This window comes from Glandiceps talaboti, chromosome 5 (assembly GCF_964340395.1).
Source record: "Glandiceps talaboti chromosome 5, keGlaTala1.1, whole genome shotgun sequence".
NCBI classification, from domain to species: Eukaryota; Metazoa; Hemichordata; class Enteropneusta; family Spengelidae; genus Glandiceps; species Glandiceps talaboti.
Genome location: NC_135553.1, coordinates 8666097 through 8693062, shown reverse-complemented (window position 1 = coordinate 8693062; position 26966 = coordinate 8666097). Strand labels below are relative to the sequence as shown.

At 36.1% G+C, this 26966-nt stretch overlaps 1 protein-coding gene across 1 annotated transcript; it reads left to right on the top strand.

Moving 5' to 3' along the window:
* Nucleotides 1-162: 162 nt before the first annotated feature.
* LOC144435576 (uncharacterized) lies at nucleotides 163-26454 on the top strand. Its single transcript, XM_078124161.1, has 15 exons — nucleotides 163-948; nucleotides 1775-1865; nucleotides 2316-2355; nucleotides 10558-10596; nucleotides 15910-15998; nucleotides 17494-17596; nucleotides 18432-18568; nucleotides 18885-19063; nucleotides 19290-19393; nucleotides 20413-20727; nucleotides 21281-21350; nucleotides 21854-22433; nucleotides 22481-22496; nucleotides 22940-23688; nucleotides 23857-26454. Exons 1-15 carry the CDS (start codon nucleotides 780-782, stop codon nucleotides 25559-25561), a joined length of 4386 nt encoding a protein of 1461 aa, XP_077980287.1. The 5' UTR covers nucleotides 163-779; the 3' UTR covers nucleotides 25562-26454.
* The last annotated feature ends 512 nt before the right edge of the window (nucleotides 26455-26966 follow it).

Below are 26966 nucleotides of genomic sequence, written 5' to 3'. Positions count from 1 at the left end.
GAATTGTATTGTGTAATGAATTCGAACAAAAGATTACATATTTGTTTCAAGTAACTATACCGATTCTGACTTTGCCATACCCATTCAAAGAATAGTTTGACCCAGACCACGATTTTCATCATAAGAAACCCCACACTTCCTGTCTAACTTATTGCGTCGTCCATGTTTTGGACTGAACAATCGCTCGACGAAATGTAAAAAGTAAATATATATTGTTCCTCGACGAGCGTACAACATATTGTCGTTTGCTTGGACCATTGGTATGAAGATACCTGAGTTTGATTACAAGGAATTTACGCCGATTCAAACAGTGTAATATAACGCAAAATCTGACGAAAGTTATACCCTGGATTCGTCAACGGACTCTGCGAAATCTTTTTGAAGTTCGGAGACAACATTCCCACATACAAGACTAGAAGTTCATTAAGAACTTCATTTCGTTGCATAAGACTTGAATTGTACCACTATCTCAGTATATTTTTGGAGAAGGAGAAGTATTGTATATACCAACGACTTCAAACATACTGGCACATTACTGGCCCTCAACGCCATCAATTTTCAAACGGCGTTTGGTACCGGCTGTTCCAGTCTCAACTCAGATGTTTACTTCTGCATTTTGAATTTTGTTTCCAGATATAGCTTCAAAGTACATTTAATGTAAATGGAGCCTGTTTTTGCCAGTCATAAAATCTGACGAAACCATATAAGTGCAACTTTTATATTTATTTGAATTAGCCGACGTAGACGCTTTCTTTGTGCGGGGCTAATAAAGGGCCGCCATGTCTTCTGTTCACTACAAATTCAAGAGTAGTGTAGATTACGACACAGTAACATTCGATGGACTTCACATATCACTAGCTGATCTGAAGAAGGCCATCAGCATCCAGAAGAAGATAGGAAAGTCTGCAGAATTCGATTTGCAGATAACAAATGCCCAAAGTGGGGAAGGTAAGAACTCAAAAGCACATAGGATATGCCAGACATGACTCTGCAAAACTGATTTGTATTTCATTGGTTAGAGATAGTCATGTCTGGTCTGGAGTGGACTGATTGTGATGCAATGCTATAACAAGGTGGTTATATGTATGAACAATTGGTATTAATTGTGGATTTTTGATTAATAGAACTGTACTTTATTTTTCTATGTACAGAATGTGAAACAACTTGGACCAAATCTGTTTGTAACTCAATAACTGCAAATAAATAATTGTATAAGACCTTGATTACAAATCACTTGCTTCCTGTATGCACAACAAACTTATTTTTGCAGTTTGTTGAGTTATAAATACAGACTTCTCTGTGGGGTTTCAGATTGTAAAGTTGTTTTATTGATGAAAGATCCAAATTGAATACCTATTTCTCAGCCATATGGCCAATTTTAACAATTTTGAGGACATATTTTGGTCAAGGCCATGTAAAAAACTGTGGCCATGACAGGATTTAGGGTTGTATGTCTCCAACTAGGAAACCATTAGTGGAAAGTGCCTTCATGTCTTTTAGTGCAAAACAGGAATTCATGTCATTGTTCATTGTTCATGAATTCATGTCATTGTTCATGATAACAGTACTGTAAAACACACGGTAAAGGCTTATCTGAAAGTTACATGTTTGAGTTTTTGTTAAAGTGATATATGTTGCATTGTTAAGTTGTTGATCACCACTAAATAGTTATTGAATCCCATATACTGATGTAGCTAATATATGTGCATGTAAAAAAAGATCATAAATATGCAGTGAAATAATCTGACCATATTTTTTTTAATTTATCCTGTAGAATACAAGGATGAATCACATCTCATTCAAAAAAATGAATCGGTCATCGTTAAGAGGATACCCTTGGGTGGTGTGAGAGCCAATATTCGAGTGTAAGTCAAGAATATTATAATTTACTCTGTGCTAAACTTACAGACCAATGGTAGTAAAGTAGGAGAAATTAACATGAAGTGAGGTGCAGGTATATGCTTCGAAAATGTAAATATAACAGGAGAACCTATTAGAATACTTGTGAAACTGGAAAGTGTTACCTGGTTACCATTTCCTAGCCTGCAAAAACCAACACTATTTTTACATAGGGTGGATTGACTGTGGAGGAAATTCTGTCTATTGAAACAAATACAAATTTTTATGACCTTGGTAACTAAGGTAGAAAATATATTTACATGCGTGTAAGACAACTTGTTTATCCATAGTTGGCATAGCCAGTTCCATGTTCTTTTGTGTTTACTTTCATATTTTCAAAGGAAGAGATGGTTGCCTAGATAATACTTCATCCACAGTTGAACTAATGTGATATTTCTCATTCTGTTTTATTACAGGGAGCCAACAGATGCGAACGGTTTACCAGATCACAAACCAGTATGTAAGAGTATCATTGATGATAGTATTAAGTTACGGTCTAGAGTAAGCCTTTATGTTTATTAATGTTAAAAAGTGGGTGTGTAGAATGATCTTTCAGTACTAAACTGAGTTCAGGTAAATTGTGCCATGTCTTGCACAGATTAAAAGTAATTTCCCTCCTGCGATTTTGTCAAGTTGCATGCGCTATATTAAGTACTTCATGAAACTTGTTCGTATGATCATTAAAAGGATGTGGTATTTGCAAAATACCATCTATGTGTGTTGGAAAGTGGAAAGAATTGAACACATTTATATTGCAGTGCAGTGTACCTGAAAAAGATTACAGTGTTCATACAGAATGAAATAAATTTAGAATGTGCAATACAAGTCTGTGGTAACCTATGACCTTGTTGATGGACTGTATCAATTCATATGTCATAAGGTTTTCCATAAGATGCTGTGAAATCAATGTTATATTCAAAGGATATTTCTATACATTTTGAAATCAAGAGACTAGCAATACATAATTTTATTTTTATACCAGAGTATTTATTACACAAGTTAAAAAAAGATTTTCATGCAGATATACATATTTATTTATAACATGAATTTTAAGTCTTATTTTTTTTCTTCGTATTTTTATAACAAAGAGTTCCAGAGTGTGACTTTTCTTCCTCTTTTGAAAAGTAAATAAAGCATTGAAAGGATTCTGAGAATCCTCATCTGTGTGTTTCTATTCATACAATGTACTTACACACAACAAACAAAAACATTGTACTGCTTTTCAAGGTGAACCAGGGTATTTAAATGCTCAAATGCAAAATCCATTCAGTATGCTTGTAAGCACACATGCGTAGAGTTGACCTACAAACCACTCAATCAGTTTTTCAGTTTGATCTCACCAGTCATATAGTCTATTAACAGGTGCTGTGCTCACGTTGTATAGATTGTGAGAAATTTGAATAGCTCCATATACATTTGTATTGTACTGTTGTCTTTCTAGTGTGCTGTGAATTTGCCCTTGTATGTCTTGTCACAAAAGTATTTCAGTATTTACCATGTAACTAAATTGATGTGGTGGATGTGAATGTTGCATATTTCTTTGGACAAAGGTAGTCTTGGTAAACTGTATTTTAACACTTTTTTGTTGAAAATACTTCATTCAAAGAAATTTTTTTCTATATGTGTGACCTACATGTACAATTTTTTTTATATTTCCAGTGAGCGTTTTATTCAGATTGCTTTCATGTAAATTTATCATACTTTTTAGACATCCTAGTTGTTGTTATGACATGATGCTGGAGATAACAAGAACTATGCTGTAGTGTGTATGAATGTCTTTGTACATGAACACTTACACATAATGTGTATGAACATCTTTGTACATGAGCACATACAAATACTGTAATCCCTAGAGAAAGACTTCCACACGACAAGACAAATAACAGTAGTTGAATCGTCATATTAAAGATGAGTGTATTAGAGTATGCTATCCTAATCTTTTTAATTTTGGTCTTCACTTTACCGCTGGGAACTGTTGTCATTACAATCTAGCTTTTTAGTTGTATAATTTCATAGGTTATTTTTATTACGATTTCTAAAATCGTGTTTTGATTTGTGACGTACATATTCATGATGAAATTTGCTCAAATGTGTGGTTCTCTTTATTCAGTTGTCTGAATTAGAAATGACATACACTTGCCAGGATTTTTACGAGTGTGTTTTCAGCAATAAGTTTTCTGTTCTATACAAATGTTGAATGCTAGTGGAAAATGGGTTATTAACAAGGCTGTTAATTTCTTCTGCCAAAACCTTTGCTAGTTCCAGAGTAGAAACAAAGACGAAATACAAATAACTTCCTAAACATGAAGTGCAAAACTAAATCTGATATTTCATATTGCTAGTTTTTGTTCTTTGTCATTGAACCTTATCAGTGAAATGGAAAATTACTGATTGGTTGTAATTTGTTTTTGTCAATTTTGATTACTTTAAGAATGGTACTGCACATTAATTAAACCCCATTGAATGCAGTTATGACCAAATGCCACAGCAGCTCAATTCTGAAGGCATATTTATTAGACTTGTGTCTTCCGTCACAAGTTTTGAGGTGACAAATTATATTATACATACATGTTTGTACTAACCACAGACAAACGGAAGTGAAAATAAGTCTTATACTTGATCTGGAAGGTTATACTTGCATATTACTACATTTTTGAAGTGTCAGAAATCAATTTCGTTTGTGTATCATGCATTTATATTAATTAACAAATATTGCAAAGCAGTGTGTATACTTTCTAATTTAATTACAGTTTTGCTACTGCTATTTGCATGTTTGATGGAATTTCCTTGAGCACAACTGTATTTATGAGCATTGCCACAAACATGACTCGCAACCAAGAATAATTAATTTGAAAATCCAAAGCCCCTTAATAATGATGCTTTGCCTGAAGTCTGTCCAAGATTATATTAGTGAAGTGAGTCTTCAAAAGTTTGTTAGTTCTGTTTTGATAGTGAACAGACTTGTGTAGCCATAGGGCCTGTGATAGTGTATACACCAGTATGACATTGAAAGGGGTTACGTAAATGGACATAAGCTGAGTTCACAGGTTCTTGTGGGTAATCTTTTGCTGCATAGTGAAAGGTGCATGTACATATTACAGTATTCTACCAACTGCAGCATACTTCACCTTTTGGCAAAACTCAAATCTGATATTTAGGAATGCTGTTCATTATCAATGACGTATATTAAAATGACAAACGAACCCCGATTATTACCAACTTTAATAATTATTTATTTAATTGATTTTGGTAAACCACAGGGGTGGAAAAGTACTTACAAACTCAGCTTGTGCCACTTTTATAGGTATAGCATAAATGAAACCGTATATGTTAATTTACGATACCAGGTTACCTAGCATGGATCCATGCTTTGTGTAGTACGTTATATTATACACTGGGTTTGAGGCTAGTCACAGCAAAAATGAGTGATAAATAAACATAAAATTTGTATTACTATGGATATGACATTTTATATGGTTTATATATCTAGTTACTCTAATATAATTCATAGAAACTGGCTACTGGTTTGTCTGGATTTCTGTCAACAAATTTAGAAATCAAGCAAATATTAATCTTTATGGCCCAAATATGGGTTTTGTAACCAAGGTTGTATAAAGGGACAGTATACTGAAAATAAATGGCCTTTTGTTTGTCTCGATGTATTTTGTAAGCCAAGGCCACATGTAAGTCTTGATGTAAGCCAAAGCCACATCATATGTATGGCCAGGCAGATTGATGTGACCTCATTTCTGTACATTCATAATCTTTAGCTCCCTGCATTCACACATGCTATATGCATCATTCAAGTCGCAAGAAATACACAAACACAGCATTTCAGAAAATTATATACAGTGAGCTTTATACAGTTCTTCATAATCATACGAGAGGACTGGCTACTGTCTCCATTTGGTTTCACAAGCTGTACATGCATTGCTCATTGAATCCAAAATTTCCTTATCAGTAGTTTCGCACTAATGCTAAATAGAATACTGTTTAAAGGAATTTCCTGAAGCCACTGTTGAATATCATCGGCTTCTGCCATGATGACAAACAAGTTTTGTAGTTCGCTCATTCGTTTACAAATAGCAACAGGAAAGAAATTTTTTCAAAATTCCCACAACTGACCTTATTATGGCAAAGTGTGCCAATCCGTGATACTGAAAATTATTACCCGGGTAGAGCTCGCGATTTCTCCATAGCAATACATACGGTCGTGATTATTGGTATATGATAAAATGTTATTTCATCAGCAGGTATGGAGACATTTGTAACTACTATGTACATTGGAGACAAACTGAGAATTGACAAATGCAAATGCAAATGTGTTATAGACGATAGTTCCCAAAATTGTTCTTTGTCCAGACAAGGAAAATACTAGTAGGTGTGACTGACGAGGCTGTGTCAATGACAAATCTTAATGGTCAGGAGCATTTTTGAAATGCTGCTGGATTAAGAAAAATATTTGGCAATAATATAATTAGGCAAATTTGCAAGCATAATTAATTATGAAGAATCAGAGAGTAACAGTGACTAAACATTTTGATTTATATGTCAGGCATTTAAAACAAATGGCCTAGGCAAATGTTGATGTTTATGTAGGACAACCATGGTGTAAAATCCCATATACATGATGTATTTTGTTTGAGTGCAGTCAACTTGGCTTGCATATGACGTAAAGTTTGAAGTATTCATATCATTGTTCATAAATTGTAAGAAACATTCATATGTAAAAATATGATCAACTTAAAAACAGATGAAAAACAACATCATTGAAATAAAGCGTACATTTATATTACCCTTGTCCTGGTTAGAATTCCAGTCTTTCTTTTTCCATGTGTGAAAAATGTCACTCTTCTTTATTACATATGTACTGGTGCGCGCACATACTAGTGGTATTTGCACTGCAGTGCAATACCGAAAATATTATTGCCTGCATGCAAATGAAGACATGAGCATTCGTTCTACGTGAAAGCGGGCAATCACCAAATGTCATTTTTTACAGAAATTGTTGTTTCGGATAAACCTATGTAGTGTGACAACCCAGTGCCACATTAATGCCAGTGTGGGTATTTGTGGGTACTTGTAGTTGCAGTGTTTTCTCCTGCACTTTCACTCGCTATGCTAGTGAAAGTATAACCGTAGAGAACACTGCAACCACTCGTCCGAGTATGCCAAACTTGCACTCGCGCATCATGGGGTTGTGTCATAATTTCATGATCACAATCAACCCACCCCATGAAATTTGTAGTTGTTGTTCCATTGCTGCTGCAAATCATGATGTGGCTTGATGACCCACATAACCAATCAGAAGCCCATATTTGCAGTGGGTTGTCTAGAGCCGGCCTGGCCATAACCCATTCTTGATCAAACACAAGAATACCATAGTTTGCATGTAACAAATGATGCAAAACTTTGCACCATTTGAGGTTATAGCAATATGTATTCCCCCTCTCAAACACTAAAGATACACAGCATGTCAATGAGGCAAACAACACGATATGTTGAAGAGTTAAACATCAAATGAAATTGTCATTTTTTTGCCATATTCATATTGTTTCAACCACAATGTGTGTGTCTGCAGAAATGTTTGCTTCAACTTGCTACGACAACATTGAACTTCCATTCATAATACACCAATTCCACCCAATTGGTAGATTTCCAAGTTCATATTGGCATCCTTGCCTGAAGGTGAACTCGAAAATCTTCTATTTGATGTGTCAATGTGCAGGAATTCCTGTTATTGGATTAATTGTGTTAGAGGAACATCATCCCATTTGACTTCAAGATCAAATCAAGTTTCTCATATATGAATCAATCATGATTTCCTTGGACTAATTTTGTCACATGATTCTGTTCTCATTAGCGTTATGTTTCCCTGCTGTACTTGTATATGTTTGGGGGGGGGGGGGGGATTAGGGGATTGGTTACTTTTTACAAATCGGTTCTAGGGGGAGGACCATACTTTAGAAAATGGGATAAGTGGAGGGTCATAGTTTTACTTTAACTCGTTATTGGAAGTTGGTATCTCACTGCTGCTACATTGGTTAGGGTTAGGTAGTGTTGGGGTTAAGTACTGTAATTTCAGAGCATGCCAATCAAATTGCTGCTGACATCGATGTAGTGAATTAATTGTCATAGGTGTGATGTGAGGAGAGAAGTCACAGTGGGTATTGCAGGAGTAAAATAGGAAGTCGGGTAAGATACTAGAGATGCTGACCTTGGTCTGACAATATCGGGAGTGTGCTCATCTAGTGTTTGGGAGTTAATTTTCTTGCCTTCAGCTCAGCCACTGAGATCAAAACTCGGGTATTGATTAATGCAGTGAATTCACTCTGGTGGTAGTAGTTGGGAAATAACCATATCCTTGAAATTTTCAATGTGGTTGCAGCGGTGGGACTGCATCCTTTAAACCATTGATTCTGGGATTAATGGCCTTTTTCATGTCTAACAGCATCAAAACCATTGTAAATAACAATATTTTAAAGGGGAGGGAGGGCCACTTTTTTAGCACGACAGAATCAGGTCATATATTATGCAACAGCCTGGGCCTGACCCCCCCCCCCCCCCCCCCTCTAATTACTGATCGAAGGCTACAACTGCCCTACACTTCAAAAGTTGTAATACTCTGTGACACACATGCACATGTATTTTTATTATGATGTCACTGAATGATATTGTGGCATAATTAGATATTGTTTCCCAATACATTGTATTTTTCTTTGTTCAGCCAAAGAAAAGGCCCTTAACCTAGGGGATCTCTTGTCAAACCCCTTAGGTCACAAGTATTTTGTTGCTGAAAGAAGCAACATATTGGGAAAATGTTTTGTGAACGCCATTTCATATTCAAATTATTATAGGTCTCCAGTGTGCCCTCAAAGCCAATTTGACGTGCCACTGATGTACACAATTTCTAGTGACGCACCAAAATTTATTTCTTACTATGTGGTGACTCACAAGCAATGCCAGTTTTTCTCATTTTGACTCACAACAAAATTTGGCTATTATTAGAAGGCACACCGTGTCACCACTACACAAAAAGATTTAGAACTGTGAATAACTATCTTATTTTAAAAGGGAATGAGAACAGAAAAGCCCCATTTGTCCTCTGTTTATGACACGTCCCCAGTGATGCATACATCCAAAAAATTGGATGAATTGTGTTCGCACAAATGTTTACAGTCAAACAATGATGTATTAGCATTATTGAGTTGTAGTATGTACATTATCCTTGTTGGTTTGAATTGAAATGAAAATTAATTGCTTCATTGAAAGTTCATAGCTTTTAATGTGCTGGAATGACAGATTAATTTTCGTAAGTAGCAAGTAGTGTATGTGTTATACGGGTAGAAGGAATCACATTTGTACATTTTGTGAGAGAGAACATGAAAAAAGTGTATAACTGTTGCAGTATAAATACACAATTTTCGAGACCATGAACATAACAGATAAAATAAAAATTTAATGTAGCAAAAGAAAAGAACGTGAAAAAATAGTTAAACTGTGTGTCCGCATATTAAAATGCACTCAATTTTCAAGACAGAACAAACATGCTGATAAAATAAAAATTCAGTGTACAGCAAATCATGACATGCTTGTGTTGGTTTCCTAACAAAACTTCACTCAACACCCAAAAGTGGCATACTGCATGGGTATTGACTCAACAGCTTGCAGTGTTCACTATGGTTGAAAGTGCAGCAGAAAACGGCACATTGTTAAAAGCACTCATGAATGTTGAGCATCATGGCATATCAAATAGACTTAGCGGGCCCACTGTTGGTGTCCACTACAGACAGATTTCTCAGTCCAAGATATTCTTCACTTAAAGATAACACAATGCATTTGTGTAGACCATTGCATATACCTTATACAATTTATGATAATTCTTGTATTTAATGTCCACCATTCTAATTTCAAACTGTGATGCTTTTATTCATATAAAATAGACTTCACTTGTGCTGCTGTACTTTTGCCATAAGTAACATCTTAAGATAGAAAAATGAATGTTTGAATGTTCAAGAAGACCAGCATAATGTGACCACCACAGTAATTATCATGACCACTGGAGATCCAGTCAAATCTTAAAACTGAAACTTTCACTGATAAAGACATTACAGACATACAAATGTACATTCAACTGTTGATTGCAATTTTTAGACCCTGCCATTTTATACCATTCCATAAAATTGGCTTATCAGTAACATCTATTCGCCAACCCACAACCCCCATCCCTTGATTAGACCATTCGATAGAATTTACTTCTGAAATCTACCCCCCCCCCCCCCCCCCCCCCTCCCCCAACTATACCCAATTCAGGTTGAACTATTGCTTTCATAACTGTAGAGTCTAATCTAGTACATCATTTCACATCCCACAATATCTGGTTAAATATCTGACAAATGGTGCTGGGACAGTATAGACAGAGGTGTACAAAAATGTTGGTAGAAAACACTCCTCACTGAATGGATTTTGCATGGTTCACATACATACATACACACACACATACATACATACATACATACATACATACATACATACATACATACATACATACATACATACATACAAACAAACAAACACATTGTATAACTTGCTGTCCCTCTATTCTTTTGTTTATCCATTGACACTAATGATTATGTTCTTTTATCAACTATAAAGCAGATTGAAGACCGTTCCATGTCACTTGCAAAGCTCAGTCAGGTATATATTAAAATAAAAGTTTTTAAATTTCAGTAATTTCATGACCATTTTATCACATCTCAAAACTTTGCTGTGTTTAAAGTACTTAATACGATGTATATAGTGAAAAATATATTTTTAAGTTATGTATTTGATATAATGTAAGTTGTATGATGAATCTCGGGGGTTCTCCCCAGGACCATACCCAAGCATCACGATAAATTTACATATGAATGATGTGTTTTGTTATAATGCAAATATGATTTCCTACTTTTATTGAATGACATGCTTAAATGTCCGTTGGAGAACACTGGTGATAGTAAATATCATGTACAACTAGTATAAAACTGTGTTAAAAGGTACACTGTATCACACTATAGTATCAGTTCAGTAAGTTTTGCATTTTTTTCTTGTATAACATTGTGCAGATCAGAATGCCAGAATTGATATATATTGTATATTTTTTTTAGAGATGTTTTGAACTGTTTATAGAGATATGATTGAAAGAAAATATTACCATGGCTATCATCATCTTCAATAATCAAGGGATTCTAACATCTTTTCTCGTCATCATCCCTTGATCTCTCTTCTTTTAGAGTTGTATATATTAGTATGCGCCCAAACAGTACAAGCTGGTATTATTTGTCATTAGGTTGACCTATCATAGAGTTCTTTTTATACTATCCATTTCAACTGTTTTTCCAACATGGCTGCCTCTGATGTTAAAATTAATCAGTGTAATTAAAAGGTGCTTTGACATAAAGACCGGTTGCACTGCTTTAGATTGAAGCAAAAATTGAACTAATGCCATTTGAGTGATATCAGAGCTTCGCAGAATCAACAAGGCATAGGTGATGTCATCTTTAAAACCAGTGAAGACAGCAAGGCACTAAGTCAGGCAGTTAGTCATCAATGGTAGCCAGATTGATTCTTTTGGGTATGCTAACATATTCTACTGTCAAAGATAACTGTTCAAGGCATGACAAAAAATATTGCAGTCAGTATTCCTTGATTATTCTAGATGATACTAGTAGTAGTATGTAGTTAGGTATACATGTTTTTTGTTTGAGTTTACTTTTTTTCTTCACCAAACATGTCATACAAGTGTAAATCTTCAACCTGAGAAAGACTTATTTTGTTTTCTTAGTTTTATGTACATTTACATGAGGACCATTCTGATTCAGTCACATGAAGTGATGTTTCACATGTTACAGTGTGTATTTTATGCATATTCTGTCTTCACCAATTGATATGGTGTTATTTGAAAACACCAACGGCCAAACACCAGTACAGTTCATCTGGTACCTAATATCGTGGTACAACTTAATGCACCTCAAGCTATAAGCAAAGTTTGCAACTGCATGCATGTTTTGCTGCATCACTAGTTTCAGCAAAGACAAATGCATTTCAGTTTTATATAATAATATACTGTTACATACTATAATATGTAAAGTGAGGAAACAAAATGAGTTTATGTTACTGAATTATTGATGTTTTAATCAAACCTTTGACATTTAATCTTGTTATCTTGTAGATATGCTATAATGTAATCGCAAGTGTGTCATGTTCTATTTCATTTCCATTTAGTGAATGTGGTACAATAATTTGAGAAGACTTTTCAATTACCATATATTCTGCATATACTCAAATATTTGTATCACAAGTTAGGATTGTAAAATTGACCTTGGCCTTGTAACTGAAATCAAACATTCTTGCTTTTCAAAGACCATGTTTATAACACAGTTTATTAGATCTGTAACATAGATCTTAGAAGACGATGACAGGGCATTATGTTTGTAAGTCTCGCTAGAAGTCTGGATGGTTGACCTGGCAACCAGTCTCACCACTCAGCTTGGGAACTCAGCATTATCTATTTCAGTATTTTTGGCTACAACTCATTATCTGCAACTGGCTATGTAGAGAGAATGTTTGCCAGGCTGACTACCCAGGCTACTGCAGAGGCTATTTATGTACAACGCTAAATTCTGAATATTATAGTGAAATGAATAGCAAACTGAACAGTAACACAACCTATATCACTTGTTGACTTTACATTGTATGTTCTATGATGACATTCCAGGTTTTAGATGGTTTGCTGATGAAATTACTGGTCAAGTTTATATACATTGTAGCTATACATGTACATTTTACATCAGCATTGTACATTTTTACACAACTTACCTTCTTGCCATTCAGAACATTGCTTTGAATTTGAAAAGATTTTGCATTCCCTCGCCACTTTTGTGTAACTGTTCTGTGTTATGTACGTTTGTTTCCTGTAAAATACCATTTGAAGTTGAAGAATTTTCCTGTATCTCCTTTTGTTGTTGTCCAAAAATGTTTGTGCTGTCATGGTGCCATCAATATACAACCTCTTGTGTATCAAAATATATATAAGGCCATTACCACAAGTATATAGAAGAAGTAAGCATGGGGTTATTGAATATGTAGTGACTGTTAGGGGAGGACCTACATATGTGATGAATAGGCCTCCATGGAATAGTATATTACACAGTACACGGAAATGCTGGAAAACTGTCAAGATATTCCTTGTTATGCAGTTATAATTACAACAAATACCTGGAAAGTAGAAGCAAAACTGTTGTTTGATGTTCATAGTATGTAAACATGTATGATATAATGTATATTACAAGTGCACATACATACAAATATAGATGTTTTTTGATATTACTGTATATAACACATAAAAGACAATGTTTACACAGTAAAATTGATTTACAATGTAACTGGAGTGGGGATAGGGTTGGGAATGTTGTATCAGGAACATTTTCTTACCGTGGCTTTTGGATTGGACATTTACAGCAATGAATTCGTGACTTCTTTTGGATAATACTGATGAAGACGGTACCTAGAAGTCTAGACTTTGTAATGATACCTTCATTTTAAGTTCCTTGTTTTACAATTCTGAGAAAATGATGTTAACGAGACAGATGCATATTATAGAGATTGTTGGACTATCATGTTACATTGCATACATTCTGTAATCAACCAAATTCCCTGTAATGAACAAGTTGGGTCTAAGAGATATCAGTTACCTTATGTCAATCAGGTTCATGAATGTGACTAATTTTCAAAATATTTTGACATTGATGAGGAAATAAATTCATTATTTTAAGTAGCATTATTAATCCTAGTCTAGTTCCTGACGACTGTATTCCGATTTTACACTACATTATCTTCACACATTACGTCTAGTCAATGTCATTACTCTCGCACAGAATTCTGTTCCCCCCCCCCCCCCCTCTTTCCCACAGCGTTCATATAAACATGATGACATTGTCACATCCCCATGTGATTTTAGGTTCAACAGACTGGAGGTGGAGTTAGGTTTCTCTCCGACAACGAGTTGTCTCACATATTTACAAATGAATATTAATGAGTGATGACGACAGCCTGTCACTTTGTGATGGATTACTACTAACATGAGCCATTTGCGCTTCACTCAGAACGGCGTTTAACCACATTTAATGCCTAGAGTAACAACATTGATCAGTGTGAAGATAACGTATGGTGTAAAATTGGAATATGGTCATCAGGAACTAGACTACATGAATCCAGTTCAGCAAAATGTCAGACAAAGTAAATGTGCTTGAAATGGGAAGAATGATATTCTATAGATTTTGATAACAGTGTCTCAAGATTATGTATTGATTGTCATTGAACTTGAGAATATACTATGCCATAATGTTGTTATACACTAGATGTAGATATGGTGATGCATGTGTATATATGTTCTCACTGAGGACTCGAGATGTCACTACAAACATGTTGCACTTTAAGGTAGCCTGCACCTTGGAGAAAATTTCCCTCAAAATCAACAAATTCAACTCTCTTGAAAGTTTGCCATATTTAAATCTTGTTCTTAGTCATTTTAAAGTAAGAAACAACATTTTTAGATCCACTCTTCCTTTCAAGGATATCAATGATCATTTATTTCCCAAAAGGGGTAACACCATATTTGGCAGCCATTTTGGATTCTAGAATGGGTTAGTTTTTATATAATTTTGAGCTTGGTTAAGAAAATTTCCATGAGAATGAGTTGTTTTCTTGAATAGCAGAAGTTTTTTGAAAGATTTATATTTCCAAGGAACATACTACCCTAATGTATAGTGGTGTCAAACAAGTAGAAAGGTGTCGGCTTTTTTTTCTATTTTCACTTTTCCATAAGTGATTTTGTGTGGTACATTTTATAATGTAAATTTAAATTTTTGTGTGAAACAGTTCAACATTTTTACCCTGGTCAGATTAGTTTTGAGATGTGATAACTTTGGCAATTCATTGATGAAATTTTCTTTTGAGAGAGACTGGCAAGTATTGTATTTTTCTTAACCATTTCATCTGTAAATAGATTTAATATATTTTGTCTAAGTTACCAAATAAAAAAGTGATATTTACATTGTGTGACTTGGTGCAAGGCAGTTATTGATGTCAGATGGGTATTCGAAATATGATACCTGTGTTGCTATGGAGACAAGATCAAGATGCCTACTGAAGAGGCAATGAAGACAAGACTGATGAATTTGTCACTTGAAGGTGAAAGGTCAAATAGCACCTCAAGTGACAAATTTGTTGGTCTACTTGCATGTACCTGTGTTTCCGTGACGACATGACACTTGTTAATCCAAGGGATTTCTGTATCATTTCTCTTTCCATTTTGAAACCGAACAAAATTAGCCCGTTTCCATGGTATCAGATTAGACGGTGTTATTTTCAGTTCTTAGCAAGCAACCGATCGTGATGGCACATAAATCTAGCAATTTGTGAAATTAACAACATATAAACTGTCTAAACTCAAAATTTGATTACATTGGTGCAATTCATCTAGATGTAAACACCTAAAAAGAGAAACTGTATGCACTGCTTCAAATGTTTTATGTTCACTGTTCAAATTTCTTTCTTACCTTACTCCCAAAGTTTCTTGAAAGTGTACCACTTTATACACTTATATATGCTATCAAACGAGGTGTTGCTGGAATACATAGAAAATATAGTCTGAGGTGATCACCATTGAAAGGGCTACAATAAAACAGAAGAAAACAAGACTTTGAACTTATAGTAAAGAGAAGTCATACATGATCAGCGCATGATTGATAGATGTTTCAATGAAATGGTCAAATCAATTTGATGGACTTGTTAAATATTCAAAAATTCAAATTATTGGTGATAGTAAGTTTTAATGAAGTGATCAAAACATTTTGGCAGACTTGTTGGTTAATCAAAGTTATTGTTTGAAACACACTACTTGGATTGTTTGACAATAGTGTGGTTTTAGGCCCTCTATATGCATCCAGTGCTATGTTTTCTATTCTACAGACGGCAGATCTGGTTAGTGCTGTTGCCTCAGAAGATGACAAGATTACAGCAATGATGTCCCAGTCTGGCAAAGATTATGATCCATCAACGTAAGTATACATACAAAAATTAGAGAACTTGAAACAAGATGGAGGATTCAGAAGCCTGAAGATCATGGATCACAGTACATGTTAATCTGTCCAAAAAATGTTCTTCTAATGAAGAGTTTTCAAATTGTTGTACTTGTATAACGTTGTTAAATTGTGATTTTCCACAGCTGGCACCAGATATAGTTAAATTGCTTGTAGTATGGTTCAGTGGCCCGGCTTACTTGTTGGCTGTGGCCATCAAGACTCATCAGACATCATTTCATGCATATCAATCAATCAATCAATCAATCAAGGCATTTATGAAGTGCCAGTATCCAATACTAAGTAAAGTTCAGAGGCGCTGTACAATTATGTATACGTGGTGAAAGCTCTCCTGAAAAGAGATATTTTAGGGTTCTTCCTAAAAGAACAAACCGTGGGCTTGTTAAATATGATCAATCAAATATTCAAATTATTGTTGATAGGTATTTTTAATGAAGTGATCAAAACATCTCTTATTAACCATGTGGTATTTATGAAAAAGATGTGTGCTCATCAACTTTATGTTGTAAATTAGGTCATATTGTGAATTGGAATAATGACTTGAATGGCAAGGTCAAATTTAAAGTTAATTCTGTAGTAAATATATGTGACTCATTCCATACCTTCACGTATATGACATACGGAGAATGACCTTGCTTGACATTTTTAATGTCAAATTTTAAACTTGAATCATTTGTAGACATCATTGCAAAAATTAAAATGTGATGAAGGTGTAAAGGTTTTCATTTTATCACTGTGTGATCATTGAGACTGGCATTTAGTCAGATACTCCTGTTTGAGTCAAACGTCATAGTAGGTGCAATGAAAGTATGCATTTAGTAATTGTGCTGTTTACGATGACATGTCGGCTTACTAAGAAAATAATGAAAGCAGTTGATTGAAAAAAATATATACACACAGTATAACCAATGTAATGTAAAAGTATGGTGTACCGGTATCTGATTGTTGTGCAAATTGAGATCACTTACCTTGACCTTCTCTTGCAAGGTCACATCCCAAAGTCAAATAAATAAATAGAATATTTAGCAAGGTATGACAAGTGTGTCAGACTGATAACCATAGTTTTGTTTGCAATTAATCAACCGTCACACTTATTGCTTTAATGAAAAACATGACATACCATAAATCATAGTTGTTTTGTAGTATATCCACCAGTTTATGAAAGTAAAAGGAATTAATTACTGTAATTTCATGCTTACACTTTCTATCTACCAAGCATCCTTGTAATGTCAAATTTAGCCATCCACTGAGGCAATTTCTGTACTTATTTCTGATGCTACACAATAAAACTAGCAACTTTTGATTAATGCTGTTACAATGTTTTGATGGCCTCACAGACAAGCTAGTGTATTTAATACCATAATTTAGGTCTAGCTTGTACACAGAAATAAACTTATTATCATAGTAATACCACAATTTTTGTTAAGGGTTGTAGAAATCTTGACTATTACAGGTACCCAAAGTCACGGTATTCAACAGGTCCTCCACCACCTTCCTATCTATGTTTTCGGTGTCACAAACCAGGTCATCACATCAGGCACTGTCCAACAAATGCAGTAAGTATTATTATTACATAATTATGTACCTGAGATTACATGCACTGGTGTGTGCACATACTAGTGGTATTTTCACTGCAGTGCAATGCCGAAAACATCATTGCATACCTGCATGCAAATGATATACAAATGAGTACACCATTGTTCACTACACATGAAATCATCGGATCGCGCTGTATAATTTGTATGATTTATGAAAATTTGGCGTTTCAGATAAACATGTAATAATAACAAAACCCCATGCCATGTGAGTTCCAGTGTGGGTACTTATGGGTATTTGCACTTGTGCTTGCAGTGTTTTCTGCTGTACTTTCACGAGTGCAGTGAGTGAAAGTATGGGTGCAGAGAACCTTGTAAACACTTGTTCAAATACCCTACATACGCCACACTTGCACTCACACGTCAAGTTTTTCTGTCAGTGTCCACCGCATACTGAAGGAAAGTTTGATTTAGAAATAATAACCAAAAGAGTACTCTATTAGCTAGATTCAAGTCAAAATTAACTTATAAAGCAGTGCTCCTCATTAAAAGAGAAATAATGATTTTGAGTTGAGGCATTGTATTTTTATGTGTGTAAAGATATACATAAACTTATCCACATTTATTGTCTAAAAAGACAACAGCTTAAAAATAATGAAATAAATTAACAAAAATGGAAAAATTCTTATCCCTGTTGACAGAAAAAGAAATATTTCAATACCAAAGAATTAAGATGCATTAAGTAGTCTCTCCAAAACTGTGGTCTTTTTAACCAAAACACAGTGTATCAACATCACAGGTAGTAAGGGCTGGTTACAGTGATACTGTTTTAAACTTTGGTGTATTGCAATTACAGGATGGTAGAACTGAAGTACGACAAATGAAAGCCAGTACTGGTATCCCCCGTAGTTTTATGAAGACCGTTGATGATCCTTCTATACCTGGTGCAATGTTAACACCATCTGGACACTATGCTGTACCTATAATTGATGCGTAAGTATGCAGAGATTTTGACAGTTACCTCATTGGCACAATGTTAACACCATCTAGGCTCGATGCTGTACCTACATTTTGTCTCAGATGACTAATTTTAGTGGTCTGAGATTTTGTATAATTGATGCGCAAGTATGCTTAGTTTCTGCCTTTTACCTGGTTGATGCAATGTTAACACCTTCTGGAGGACAATATACTTCTTCTATATTTGATGCATAAGTGTGCATATTTTTGCAAAGACAGAAATATGTGAATCAATCTCCGAAAAGTTTCACATGTTAACTGTAAATGATGATGTATGTGTTTGGTTTTACAGTGAAGCATACAGGACAGGGAAGAAAGAGAAGCCACCATTTATACCAGAAATGAAACCACAAGTGCCTGCTTTCCTTGAAGAAACAGCAGTACCAACAGAACTACAGTGTCAGATTTGTAATGACTTATTAACAGATGCTGTGGTTGTGCCTTGCTGTGGGAACAGCTACTGTGATGATTGTAAGTTAATACCCCAACCCCTATATAAGAAATAAACAAGCACAACAAACATACAGATAAATAAATAAATAAATAAAAACAATCTCAACAATCCAAAGGATATGTATTGAATGTGTTTTCACAGGTTCCACAGTATTTACTAAATTTTGTTTTTATACATATCTTACATATTTACGCATTTATTTTTTCACTGTTTATTTTATGATTCATTTCTTTATATTTACAGGTATAAGAAATGCCCTTCTAGAAACAGAAGAACATACTTGTCCTTCATGCCACGAGACAGATGTTTCCCCAGATTCACTTATTGCAAATAAATTTCTAAGACAGGTAAGAATGTGAACAAATTGTGATATTTAAATGCAAGGAAAACACTCTAAAGTCTTGATGTAACAAATTATCTCTCGTAAACTCACTGAAGATACGTTTGTGTCAGAATGTTGTTATTGAGTTTGACCTTGCATGAGAATCTATCCTTAGGTTTACTACCATTTTCTAGATGATGATTTCCTTGTTGTAGTTCAAATAAATCTGGTATTATTTTCAAGCGAATCATAGACCCCAGGTGTTCCTGGACAGTGGTGATAATTTAAATCATAATATGACATGTTTAATGTTCACAGTACACAGTAAATCAGATAATAATAATAATAATAATAATCTTTATTTATACTGGATAGTTCTTTAAGCATATAAACACTTGTCTCCCAAGAAGTCCAGTGAGGGCCATCCCTCATGGGTTCAGTGTTAATGCAGGAGGAAACCGGAGTACCCGGGGAAAACCTGCGTTGTTCGGTAGAGTCAAACTGAACGACACTCTTCTTACTTACAGCGTGGTAAATTTAATCAAACCCTGAATGGGGTTCGAACCCCGACCGCAGTGGTAAGAGGCAAGTGGTTTAACCACTCAGCCACCGACAACCCTATGAGTTTAATAATGAAACTTTATGTTCAGAGTAAAAAAAATTGACGTGAATTCCAGAAAAAAAGACATTGACTTTCAGAGTAGAAATTTTCATAAAAAGTAACTTTGTGAACCCAGCGTCTATGAAAATTTGTTCTCACGGTAAACCTATTAACTGTTGTATTTGAAGCTTTAAATTTAATAATGATTGACTGGGCATGGCATTGTTGTAATCATACATTTCAGGAGATAACCCACTACCTCCAAACCTTGCCATATTTGTGATTTTTACCAAAAAGCTGTTTGGAGGATACCAATAAATCGAAGTAGACTGTATGTGTACTATTATTGATGACTCATGTGATAGTCACCAAGCAAACAAGGCAGTTTGTTAACTGATCAAGACTTAAAAACTACAGTGTATATGTATACGTGATCTTTTCAGGCAGTGACCAATTTCAAAAATGAAACTGGATATACCAAAGTAAGAAGGAGGCAGCTGCCACCACCACCACCACCACCACCACCACCACAAATGACAAGACACCCAGAACCTATGCATGTTAGACCGCCACCTCCCAGTACTATGAGGAGTAAACCTCATCCACCTCCTATACAAATACCACAAAATAACACTCTTGGTGGTAGTTCTCAATTACCAACACCACCACCACAGTCATCTGATGATGGCAGACCAAGTACACCTGTACAAGATGAAATGCCGTTAAGTGTCAATGTACCATTCAATACAAGTATGCAGGTAAGAGTCATAATTGTGATATATCGAAAGTAGATGTGTGAGATTTTATATATAGCACCTCTCACCATTTAGGATGTCACAAAATATGACTGTTCACTTATCTAGTGTCTCTCTTGCTTATTGTAAGTTACACTATTTTATTAGATTTTTGAATTCTAAATAGTTTATGCAAAGGATCCAACTACATTAATCAGTGTCTGTGTGGCTGTGATTGTACAGAATGGTAAGATTTGTATTGCATCTTTCAATAACATAGTTCTGAGGAAGACCAAGAATAGTAAATTTGTGACCAATTAGGAAGATAAATTTATGCAGATCATGCATACACAGAGGTGACACACACACTAATCATCTCTGCTGGTAGAATACATGTATGTGATTATCAATTAACTGGTATATACAAGATCTACCAACGTGCATCAAGTTCTTTGTGTTTCATTGAAGGTAACATATAAACCATTTGGCTGGAAAATCTGTATTTCATAGTGCAATGTATGTCACTAATAAAATAGCCATAGTAATAATCTATTTTCCCTTTCCTGTGGGCTTTCAGAGGGCAAACGTTCCAATTGTGAGTCAGAATTTAGCTCCAGCTAAACTGAGAGGACCAAGACCATTGCCAAGTGAGTATATATTGCAATTGAAAAGTGATGAGTCATTTTGTCTACTACCGGTATACCATCTCGTCTTTGATTTGAAGTAAATGAAAAAGTGCAGTGTTTAGTTTCAAAGTAAAGTGAAAATTAGTGTCTTTTTAAGTTGACTATAAACAGAGAGAAAAATATAAAGTATTGAGCATGATCAGTGGTGATGTTTATTCATATCATAACTGGAGTGCATGTGATTAGAGAATATCAGTAAAATGCTAGGGTGGAGTAGTTGTGGTGAAAATATTTTCATGAATGATAAACCACTGTGATTTAGGTATAGTTTGCATGGTAATATGTTATGTTTGAAATCATGTGACATGTACCTTTTGTGATAGTTCTCAATTATACTTCATGAATGTAATAATGTAGAAATCCCGTGGAATGTTCTGCATGTTGAATGCCCCTCCTTTATTGCATGAGGGTGAGAAGGTCTGGACAATGTGGTAATGTATCTTTTTTCCTTGTCTGTCAATCAGACAAGAATGTTCCTATTGGTGTTCCAGGCCCAGCCTCTAAAACCGGTCCACCTATTCGAATGGGACCTGGAGGCCCCCCACCACCTAGAGGACCCATGCCTCCAGGTACTACAGGACCTCCACCACCACCTGGTATGCATGGTCCCCCTCCACCACAGCATCCAGGATATTCACAACCTCCCAGACATCCTGGTCCTGGACCTGGAGGACCAAGACCGCGAGGGCCACCTCCACCACCAGGTATCACCTCACCACCAGGAATGCCACCACCTCCAGGTGTACAACCACCACCACCAAGACCACCAGGACCACCACCTCCAGGTTACAGAGGACCTCCTCCAGTAAGACATCCAGGTCCTATGCCAAGACCACCAATGCATCAACCTGGACCACCAATGCCTGGTCCCCCTGGTGGACCAATGAGACCGCCAGGTATGCCTGGACCACCAGGACCACCTTTACCGAACTTTCCACATGGACCACCACCACCACCACCACCACCAGCTGTCTATCCTGGACCCGTTGGTGACAGACCACTTACTGAAGAGGAATTCTACAGGGAACAAAAGAAATTGAAACAGTAGGTGTCAGTCTTGATAGAATGAACTTTTCTTTTGATAGTGACAGAAATATAGCAGTAAAAGTTTAAAACTAAAATTGATTCAGAAAGTCTGTTTGTCATGCTAAGTGTTTTCCACCCACTTGGTTAACTACAATGTAGTGTGATTGTCACTGGCAGCATGTTTAGGTAATCTGCTCGTTGCAGCCCAGTGTCCAAGCCCACATGCCCCCTGCCTTGATTCAATGTATAAATGCTGTTAGCACAAAAGGCATTTATTATTTACATAGATTTGTAGCATTACCATTTGCCATGAAGTGATACATTTGTAGTCTAATTGATTTTATTTAAAAGGTACTTTGACAACTAAATGAAGAATTGTTATTAATCTCAGTGACAATCAAGTGTAGTTGTCTCTGTCCCCATGGCTGCTGTCAGTCTAATTGCTGTCAAGGATGACAATCATAGATTCAACTGTATAATCACCATATTTTCCTTTTGTTTTCAGAATTCTTGAACCTAAGAAGAAGCCAGACCCTATGGATGACTTTGAAAGAGAATTGATGGAATATAAACGTGATCAGAAACTTCGACAATTGACTCGTAAAAGTTCCTCCTCTCGTTCTAGGTCGCGGTCTCGGTCTCGGTCTCGGTCTCGGTCTCGTTCTACCTCATCAAATTCGGGGTCATCATATTACTCCAGTTCATCAAGTTATCGTTCACGTTCAAGATCACGTGCACGCTCTCGTTCTCGTTCTCGATCACGTCCACGATCACGCTCAACCTCATTCAGTGGTCGTAGCAGAAGCAAATCTCCAAAATATTTCAGCAGATCAAGGTCTCGTTCACGGTTGAGATCAAGATCAAGATCAAGGAACAGATCCAGACCACGGTCAAGATCAAGGTCATGGTCACGACAAAGATCAAGGTCAAGACAGAGATCATGGTCACCAGCGAGGAGGTATTCAAGATCGCCACCACCAGCATACCGAAGGTCACGTTCACGGTCACCTTATGGAGCTTCGCGGTATCAATATAATCGAAGATCAAACTCGCCTCCACATTATTACAGACAAAGAAGAGGATGGTCTCCATCACATCAACCTGTACCATACGATTACAGATATGATGCTGCAAGATATGATGGCCCTAAATATGATCCAAGATACTATGATAGATTTGAACCACCTCCTCGCTATGATGTCAGATATGATGATCGATATGAGAGACACGATCCAAGATATGATCCACGTTATGATCCAAGGTATGACCCTAGGTCAGATCCAAGGTCAGATCCCAGATATGATCCACGGTCTGATCCAAGGGCTGAGCCTCGTTCAGATCCACGAGCTGATCCTCGCTCAGATCCACGAGCTGATCCTCGCTCAGATCCAAGAACGGATCTACGGGGTGACCCACGAGCTGATCCACGAGCTGATCTGAGGTATGAGTCCAGACATTACGATAGCAGATACAGAACACCGCCTCCTGCACTACTAGATGAAAGAGGTTGGTCACCTCAACGACGTCGCCTTTCACCACCAATGCCTCCATCCAGAGCTGCAGCTAGCAGATTACGACCAGATACCCGGGACAGACCAGACTCTAGGGACAGACTCCTCAAACGCCCCGCACCAAGATCTGGGTCTCCTCTCAAAACTGAGAGACCAAGGAAAAGAACAAAATCAACAAGCACTGAGAGAAATCTCGGAAAAGAAAATAAAGACAGAGATAGAGATAGGCAGAGAAGTAAAGAAAAACTTAGAAAGGATGTACAGAAAAGTAATGTTGACCCCAGAAGAACGCAAACTACAGAAAAGCCAAGAGATGTTAGAAAAACAGAAAGAACTACATCATCAACTAAAAAAGAATCAAAGTCTTCCAAGGTACAAAACCGAACAACTGAAATCAAGCAAACTGAACAGGCTTCACCTAAAAAAGACAGAAAGAAAAAGAAAGAAAAGAAAAGAAAGTCGGGGGATAAAGGTAAGAAAACAGCAACTGATATGGCTGCAGATGGTACTATACAAGAAGGTGAAGGCGATGCTGTACAGTCAGGCACTGATGGAGAGAGGAAATCTAAAACTAAAAAGAAGGAGAAATCAAAAGAAAAGAAGAAAAGAAAACACTCTAAATCTTCAGATGCTGGTGATGCTATTGATGAACCAGTTGTGAAAGTGGCAAAAGGTGATGTGTTTTCTCCAAACATGAAAGATATCCCAGAAGAAACAAAAGAGAATCAGACAGGGGATGTTGCAAATAAAATTAATGATGATACTACAGTTAAAAAAGAGGAAGCCGATAAAGCTGAAAAAGAACCTGTTCAGATAAAGGCAGAAAAAATTGACTCTGTTCAGTTGAAAACTGAAAGTCCACAAACAGAACTCACCAGCAGGAGCAATATAATTGTCATTCAAACTGAAACTGCACCCGTGAAAGTGGAATCAGCTATAAAGACAGAAATGAAATCCAAAGTCAAGGTCGTGGACTACTCCAGTGCTGGATCAAGTGGTAGTCCAGTGAGGAAAAAAAGACCTGGAATGGTTGAAAGTAAAATAATCAAAGCAGAGGAAAAACTTAAAGAGAAAGTATCATCAGTTATTACAGTGAAGGAAGAGCCAAACCAGCAGAAAGGTAACCGTGAAGTTACAGTCAAGAAAGAAGGCATGGCAAGTGGTGCAGAAAACACAGATGGTAAAACTGAAGAAATGATAACCATAACAGTACCTGTGTCTAAGTGGGACAAAGAAGACTATGAGTCGGGGAGCAGCAATGCACTGTCAGCGTCAAACTCCCCTAAAAGTGAACTTGACTTGGACCAAAACGAAGCTAATTTTCAGCCTGATTACAATGAGTCCAGCGAGTCGGAAAGTGAAGATGAGTCTGTGGCTGGTGATTCTGGGGGTGAGAAGAGTAGGAGTAGAAGTCGTAGTAGCTCTAGTGATAGTCACAGCCAAAGCAGAAGTCCAAGTAAAAGTCCTGTTCACAAAAGTCACAAGAAACACAAAAAACACAAAAAACATAAAAAACATAAGAACAAGAAGAAAAAAATATCCGGCAAGGAAGAGGACGGCAGCAAAGCGAAGAAAAGAAAACATAAACATAAGAAAACAAAAAAGAAATCAAAAACAAAACATAAAGAAAAGTAGTTATATAATTAGGATTTCAGTATTAAGGCCAAAAAGTACATTATAGCACATACTGCCTTCTTTTGTTGCCATGGATACTGACGAAACATGCGTAGGGTAAAATATTGAGTACTCTGCAGCATAATCGGTATCAGAAAACTTGGGATTGAAGGCTTCTTTTACATTTGTTAAATTGTTTAAGTTCATGAGTGGTTTGGGAAAGATAAACATGTCAACTTGCAAAATATCTAAGAATAACGACATGTTTGTGTCGTGAAATTTGCATATCGAATCTTGGATTAATTTATTTTATTTTGGATTCCCACAATGAAATAGCTTGTGTGTGAGTATAGTGGCCGTATTAGATGATTGATAATAAGCAGATGACAGCCTTGATACTTGTCTGAAATTTAAAAATCACAAAGTATGCAAAAAAAAAGACTTAGGTTAGGATATGATATCCAATATTCATAAATAAAAAAAACTATAAAAGCACAAGTTCTGTATGTTGTTATGCCCTACACAATACATTTCGTGTTTAGCGACATTTTGAGATGATTATTCCGATTTGAGAGTTAAAATATCATTTACAAGTTAACTTTCACTCTTGCCAGTAAACATGCATGGTGTCATTTTGTAAAATGTTCATGTTTTTACTTTCCCTACTGTTCATTTCAAGAAAGGTGTTTCAACCCCCAGCCCCCCCAGCCATAGGTGTTATGTTTTACATAGTATTAGGAAATATCCAACACACAGTGTTGTCCTGTGATTGTTTCTTTCCAGTTTCAGGGTATGTCACTTACAAACTTGTAGTTCAGCAAGGTGATAAAGTCCCTAATTATTGAGTATTCTGTTCAATATTTTGTGCAAGGCAATTTGTTGATTCATCTTCCTGACTTGACTTGAGCACAAAACCCAAACAGACTGTATTTAATATCAAAATGACAAACATCAGACTTTATAGGTATAGGAGAATCTATCTCACCTGTCAGGTGGGTGGATTTTGTATCTACTATTGAGTCTATTGAGCACTGGGGAAATTTTCTAGTCCTGTGATTTAGGTGTCTCGAGCACATAGCTATAGATATAAGCATGTGCTTACATAAAAAGGCAGTTTCAAGACAATACATTACACCGTATATCTCTGCTATGTGATTCACACTCTGAAGTGTGTTATCAGGAACTGGTGAACTTTCCAAACACTGAATTTCTGAAATCACAAAAGTGTATCAAGCAAACAACTGTAGTTATAAGCTTTGATTCACATCATGCATGAATGGCAGTTACGATGTATTTTAAGACAATGTGATGCATCTCATCTCAGCAATGGCGACTTGAGTGCTATCAGCAACTGTAAAATTTCCTAACACTGATTTTTTCGGTCATCACAAAAGTGTGTCAAGCAAACAACAGTAGGTACAAGCTT